Raw genomic sequence first — 7984 nt, 5'->3', positions numbered from 1 at the left:
AATAAACCTAGTAAAAAGTAGTTAGAAACAAAAGGTTTATATAGATAATACGAACTTAATAAGATTTAAGAGTTGAGATTCCAATTTCAAGATTTAATTTAAAATCTGAAAGGTTATACAACAAAGATAGATGAAAAGAGAAACACCAACAATTGGAATTTTAAGTGATCATTTTATTGAGGTTGCTCTTGGCTTAATATAGCCGTTCACTTAACAAAACAGAGAAATACTAGGCCAACAATAATACTAAGTAGTTAAGATAAAGATAAAATCAGAAACATCTAACAATCCTAGAAAATAGGACTTCATGCAACAATCCTTGACTAAATCAAAGGCAACAATCCTTAACCAACTCAAAGTTTTCAACATTCCCTCCCTTGTACTTATTCCTGTTGTCAAGAATCAGTTCAAATCTGAATCGGTGCACATGTCAAACTCTTCACGCAGTTTCTGAAATGCTTCCACTTTGAGAGGTTTTGTCAGCAGGTCTGCAAGTTGATCTTGAGTGCCGCAAAACAGAAAATTAACGACTCCTTCTCTAGCAAGATCCCTTAGGAAATGAAATCTTATTCTTATGTGCTTAGAACGACTTTGACAACTTAATAGTTGAGGCATTATTACACATTAGCTTTGTACAAGCCGCCTGCACATAACCAATTTCTTTTAGAATCCTCCTCATCCAAATAGCTTGACAAGCACATGCAGCGGCTGCAACAAACTCAACCTCTGTAGTTGACAAGGTGACGATAGGTTGCTTTCGGGATGACCAAGCTACTACTCCTCCACTCATCATAAACACATAGCCTGAAGTACTCTTGCTATCTTCCATGTCACTAGCATAGTCACTATCAGTGAATCCAACCAGCTCACTAGCTGCTCCCCTTTTATAAAACACACCATAGTTCACCGTACCTTTTAAGTACCTTAGTACCCTTTTTGCTGCTGCAAAATGTAGTTGTGTTGGACACGCCATGAAACGACTAATAAGACTTACAACAATCATGAGATCAGGACGAGTGGCTGTGAGATACATCCGAATTCCCACTATATGCTTGTATTGAGTTGCATCCACTTTTATGCCATCTTCATCTCTTCTAATCTTTTGTCCTAGAACAATAGGATTACAAACTGGATTGTAATTTTCTATTCCAAATTGGTTAAAACTTCCGTTGAATACTTCCTTTGGCATATGAAAACACCATCAGATCTTTGCATCACCTCAATTCCAAGAAAGAATCTCATCTGACCTAAGTCTGTCATATCAAACTCCTTTTTCATGGAACATTTAAATTCACCCAACAACTCTTCATCATCACCAGTAAACAAAAGATCACGAACATAAATACTCACAGTGAGAATTTTACCTCCCTTTCTTTTAACAAAGAGTGTTTACTCACTGGAACTGCTTTCGAAACCTTCCTTGATGAAATAAGACTTTATTCGACTAAACCAAGCCCTAGGTGCCTGGTTTAGTCCATAAAGTGTTTTTTGTAACTTATACATAAGCTGCTCACTTCCCTTTTTCTCATAACCTTTTGGTTGTTCTACAAAACATCTTCCTTCAACTCCCCATATAGGAAAGCTGATTTGACATCTAATTGATACAACTTCCAACCCCTTTGAGCCGCAAAAGCTATGATCATTCTTACTGTATGCATTCTAGCCACAGGTGCAAAAACTTCAGTATAATCAATCCCATGTTCCTGAGCATAGCCTTTAACCACCAATCTTACTTTGTATTTGTCAACTTCATCAAGCTCGTTTAGCTTGGTTTTATAAACCCATTTTACTCCTATTTTCTTTGCATCAACAGGTAGTTCCATCAAGCGCCAGGTTTGATTTATTTCAATGGATTTGATTTCTTCATCCATGGCCAGTTTCCATTGTGGACTTTTGACAACTTCCTCAAGGCTTGTAGGATCTGATATCATCAACAGGGCCATGTTTGCTTCATCTTCTTTCGACAAACCTTCGTCGGAAGTATAATCTGCCGACCACACATGTGGACGTTGATTTCTGCTTTCCCTTACTATCACGTTTGGTGCAACAACTGACGAATTATTTCCAGTTGGTGAATTAATGTCGACTTCTTTGACTTCTCCTTCTTGAGGTGCGTTCTCTTCTTTAATGTTGTCTCCCCAATCTAATTCAGTTAGTTGTTCTTCTTCAGAAATTGCATTCCAGTCCCACATACGATCTTCTTAAAAAATTACATCACGACTAACTATAATTCTTTTGGCAACTGGATCAAACATTATGTACCCTTTGGATTCACCACTAACCCCAAACAGAACACAACTCACACTTTTTTCTTCAAGTTTGATTCTCCTAGCATCTGGAATGTGAACATGTCCCACACATCTAAACACTCGAAATAATCAACTGATGGCTTCTCTCCGCTCCATGCCTCTTCTAGGGTCATATCTTTTACAGCTAGAGTAGGTGATCGATTTAAGACATGAATCGTCCACCTAACTGCCTCAGGCCAAAAAATCTTAGGCACTTTCTTTTCTGTCAACATAGCTCTCACCAAGTTCATTACTGTACGGTTCTTGCGCTCAGCTACTCCGTTTTGCTGTGGAGTATAGGTTGTGGTCAATTGTCTCTTCACTCCATGTTGTTTGGAAAAATCATTGAATTCTGCATAATTGAATTCTCCTCTTCTATCTGTTCTTAAGCATTTAATGGGCATCCCAATTTCCTTTTCCACTAGTGCTTTGAAACATTTAAAGTAATAAATGTTTCTGATTTTTCCAAAAGAAAATAAGTCCATGCTTTCCTGGAAAAATCATCTATAAAACACAATAAGTACCTCTTCTGGCTGCTTGATGTTGGAGTAATAGGACCACAAAGATCCACATGAACTAGACCCAATCTTCCAGTTGCTCTCCACTGACTCCTTTTACAAATTGGAGTCCAATGTTGCTTGCCTTTCATGCATGCCTCGCAAGTGGCACTTAGTGCTACAATTTGTGGCAAACCCTTCACCATATTTTTGTATTTCAAAATGCGCAAGACTTTGTAACTAAGATGGCCATAATGATAGTGCCAAAGAGTTGACTAATCTGTATTGTTGATTTGGAGACATCTTGCCTCAATATTTGTGGATGAGGGCTCAACAAGCAAAATAAACATTCGATTTGCACTCGTAATGGATTCTGCCATCTTTCCTCTTTGTGGATGATGAACATTGCACGCACCATCTTTAAATAACACAACTAATCCTTTTTCTTGAAGCTGCCCAATGCTCAAGAGATTATTTGTAAGCTCAGGAACCCAATACTCATTACCAATGGAATAATAAACTCCCTGTAGGAATAATTTCACAGTCCCCTTTCCAGTGACCCTCATTCTTGTATTATTTCCAAGCTTGGCAGTGTGAGAGAAAGTTGTGTCTAAGCTTGAAAACAAATCCTGATTTTCACACATGTGATTTGAACATCCAGAATCCAAGAATCATGCATCGCTCCTCTTGGCTTTATGTAGTTCTGTATAGGCCATTAACAACATCTCATCTTCTTCTTCCAATTCTACGTAATTTGCTTCCTTATACAACTTTGAACATTCGTACTAAAAATGTCCCAAGTCATGACATTTGTAACGTTCAACAGTCGCTTTGTTGAAAGTTGTTCTTCCTCTTCAATGTCCCCTTCCCCGGTAGGGTGCTCTCCCTTTGTTGGTTGTTCCTGAATGGCCTTCTACTTTGAGAACTTGATCCTCATCATCATTGCTTGGTCGATGGAATTTTTGTTCATGCACCACTAACGAACTCTGTAATTCATCGATAGACATGTTGTCAGTATCTTTTGATCCTTCGATGGATACTACAACATATGTGAACTTGTCAGTTAGAGTTCGTAAAAAAATTTCAACCATTTTCCTGTCAGGCATATCTTGTCCATTACTTCTCATCTTATTTGAGACCATCATCACTCTTGCGAAATACTCAGTGATGGTTTCATTCCTCTTCATTGTTAAAACCTCAAACTCTCTTCTTTAAGAGTTAAGAAGATATTTCTTCACCTTCAAATTTCCTCCAAATTTCTGCTTCATTGAGTCCTAAACGATCTTGGCTGTGTGACGATCCAAGATTTGTTCAAAAATAGTTCGATCAATTGCTTGAAACAAATAATGCTTGACTTGGTGATCCTTGATTCTAGTATCGTCGAGTTGTGCCTGTTGTGTTTCAATTACCTCGTCCCTTCTCTTGGCTCTTTAAACCAATCTCCACCAATCTCCATAGACCTTTTGCCCTAAGCAGATTTTCCATCAGTTCACTCCAGTGGTCATACTGACCATCAAAGTGAGGGATCTTTGTGAGAGTCTTGTCCTCGCTCATTCTCTCTCAGTTTTTCTGATTACTCGAAGATTGCTACTTCTTTTCTACGAACCCAGTGGGGGCTTTGATACCAATTGAAAGGTTATACAACAAAGATAGCTGAAAAGAGAAACACCAACAATTGGAATTTTAAGTGATCATTTTATTGAGGTTGCTCTTGGCTTAATATAGCCGTTCACTTAACAAAACATAGAAATACTAGGCCAACTAGGGGTGTTCACGGGTCGGTTTGAATCGGTTATTGGTCAAAACCAAAATCAAATCAACTTAATCGGTTTTAAAATTATCAAAACCAAACCAAACCAAATATAGTATATATTTATCGATTTGGTTGTTATCGGTTTTGGTTCGGTTTGGTTTGGTTATTCGGTTATTAACCATAGACAAAAATAAAAGAAACAATTCATTCAAAAGGTGAAAAAAAGTGACAACAATCCATTTGAAACGAAAATAGTTAGAATGACTGACATTACAGAACTTTCAATCATTGAATTTACTATGAATAAATCTTCAAAATTCATTATTTTGGCCTAGAAGAAAGAGAAATTGATAATTTCAATCTTATAAAGAATTGTCATAGACACACTCAGATACATAAAATCAATAAGATAAATATTCTCACCTTGGACATTTTTCTTTGATAAGTAAATTATAAATAAATTTTGATGAAAATACATATGAGATCTTTAAAATTATTTATAAAAATAATATATTATGTATGTATATTAATAAAATATATGTATATAATTTATCGGTTCGGTTCGGTTATTTCTTCGATTTTTTTCGAACAAAACTATAACCAACCCATATACTATCGGTTTTTAAAAATCTAAAACCAAACCACACCTAACCCAAATAAAAATTGGTTTATTTAATCGGTTTGGTTCAGTTTTTCGGTTTGGATCGGTTTTTATACGAACCTTGAACACCCCTAAGGCCAACAATAATACTAAGTAGTTAAGATAAAGATAAAATCAGAAACATCTAACAATTCTAGAAAATAGGACTTCATGCAACAGTCCTTGACTAAATCAAAGGCAACAGTCCTTAACCAACTCAAAGTTTTCAACAAAATCAACGTCTGTTTATGAAATATGCACAAAATTTTAATTTGAAATCATGATTTAAATCTCAAGTTCTTCAAAAATTAGAATTTTAAATTTCAAATTGTGATTTTGATTTCTTTAAAATGTAAACTTGACAAATATATTTATATTTTGTAAAAAAAATACCCATCATTTTATATTTCGTAATAAAAGATTCATATATAACGTGAATACATTGTTTGTATCATATGGAAGAATTATATTAAAGAATAATGAGTTACTATTATTGTTGATTTTTGGATCAATAAATATTTGTAAAATTATGTGTATTTGAAAATTTGTAATAACATGTAATCGTGATCGAGCAATCATTTATGAAAGAAACATGAAGATACATGACTTATTAATGTGACATCTTACGATATTATGATACCTTATTTATGAACGATAGTTTGCTCATTTGATAAGATTTTATAAGAATGATTTTTTTTATAGTTTTCACAAATTATGAAGATTTTCATGTTTACGAAAATAAATATATTATTTAGAAAAATTCAAATAACATTTCCAAATTTTAAAAAAAATCAAACTAATTTTATTATAGTTTGAATCATGTCCAAAGGACCCTTATGCATGTTGATTCTTCTACATTCGATCCACTATTTATAGGGAGGCGTTGTGGTCGGACTATTTCACTCTTAACTATAAGTTTTGAGTTCGAACCATTGGTATAGAGAAAATCCTGTTGGAGTGTCACCATCAAATAGATCATGCAATATGCTATTTTAATTTAATCGGAGCTCTAATATAAACAATGAACTTCAGACACTAGATAGAAAAGTAATAAAATAGAAAAAAACACAAGAACTTTATATTATACTTTTCTGTTCCATTTCATGTGAGGTAGTTTGATTTGGCACGTAGTTTAAGAAAGAAATGAAGACTTTTAAAACTTGTGGTTCAAAATGAATGATAGAAATTTGTATGACTGTAAATCATTTCATTAAGGGTAAAATAGATATTTTATAGTTAAATTGTTACTTAATATAAAAATGTGGCATTCTTTTTGAAACTGACAAAAAAAAAGTAAGTCACATAAATTGAAACAGAGAGTATGTAATTAGAAGATGTTATAATGGGTGGGTATATGCAAAAATTGAGCTTCCATATGTATTGTATATGAAAATGCAATGATGGCATGTCATACCCCAAAAGAGAGAGAGCAAAATACTACTAATGTTATAGAGAGACGTGCACGCATAACGAGGCTGATTTTGTCCTCTCATTCGCCCTTTTTTTTTGGGGCTCTGTGTTTTGTTTTGTCAGTTTGTAAAACTTGACGCGGTTTACGTCTCAAATCAAATGTTATTATAAACCAAAATGACAAAAATAAAGCTCTTTGACTTTTGACTTCAATATATATACTGCTCAAAACAGTTTCACAAACTTACAAATTTTACTATTGTTTTTTTTATTATATTCGATATGAGATTAGCTCACCTCACACAAGTTTTATTTATTTTATTACTTAAATACACAACTTATTTTATTATATATATATTTTAAATTTTTTCTATCATTTGAAAAAATTACAAAAAATTCTATCTCTTCTATTCTTGGAAACATCACTCTTATGCGATGTATCAGGACCTCAGAACAAAGGTAAAATATGAGGACGCGATATATCATACATTGAGTGATGTATCCGAACAGTAGCATAGTTAAAAAAATTATTAAGAATGTCCAAGAATAATGATGTGTGGCTGTCCAAAAAAATTATTATGCTATTTGACGTTCGAACCCAAAACACCTTCCTTCAAATGGACACTCATTACCACTGATCTAAAGACATACCTTTTGTCAAGGATATACAACGTAATTTTCCGACGAAGGGTATACAGTTAGACACCTGGAGTAACTTTAGCTACGCCCCTGTATTCGAAATGGAATGCAATGTAGCAGAAGGTTGAGTGATATATTCAAAATCGGAATGCGATGTATCGGGACATTGAGTGATGTATTCGAAATCCTTAAATTTTAAGGAATTTTTTTAATATGGAAAAAAATTGAAATAAGATGTAATTAGTTCTTAAAACACTATGAAACGTGTGTAAAATTTACAACAAGAAATTCAATTAAAATTATTCTTTTCTTTTAAAAGAGTTTCTACTATATCAGAGGCTAGAAGCAGGCACGTCTTGGACAACATGTCTGTTTCTAGCCATTAGAATTATATTTAAGGGTAATTTGGTCGCTTCAATTTTATTTTTTTTGGGTGCTTTAACCGGCCGCAATCATCGCTGAGTGTTCTCATATTGCCTTTGATTCTTTCAATTTCTAGAGGAGTTACTTTGTCAACCGATATATTGGCTCTTTCATCTCTACACTCCCAATTAATATACATACATAATTTGTTGCTATCAAAATAATTACAAGAAAGTTAATAAAATAAATTTTTAACGATGATGAATCAAATAACAAATTTTCTTAAAAAATTATAATTTTTTTATGATGTAAGTTTGGTCAATTAACCTACATATAATAATATTAATATAAAAAATATTCTAAAGGCATTGAGAGAATAAATCTCGCCTCAAAT

At 33.7% G+C, this 7984-nt stretch overlaps 1 protein-coding gene across 1 annotated transcript; it reads right to left on the bottom strand.

Annotated features, from left to right (window-relative positions):
• Positions 1-402: 402 nt before the first annotated feature.
• Positions 403-1189, bottom strand: LOC107061859 (uncharacterized mitochondrial protein AtMg00810-like). Its single transcript, XM_015311779.1, has 2 exons — positions 622-1189; positions 403-488 (listed from the first exon to the last, which is right to left on the bottom strand). The coding sequence occupies exons 1-2, from the start codon at positions 1187-1189 to the stop codon at positions 403-405; spliced, it is 654 nt and encodes a 217-aa protein (XP_015167265.1).
• Between the last annotated feature and the right edge of the window lie 6795 nt (positions 1190-7984).

Source organism: Solanum tuberosum, unplaced genomic scaffold, assembly GCF_000226075.1.
Source record: "Solanum tuberosum cultivar DM 1-3 516 R44 unplaced genomic scaffold, SolTub_3.0 scf00169, whole genome shotgun sequence".
Lineage (NCBI taxonomy): Eukaryota > Viridiplantae > Streptophyta > Magnoliopsida > Solanales > Solanaceae > Solanum > Solanum tuberosum.
This window is presented reverse-complemented; position numbering and strand designations above follow the sequence as displayed.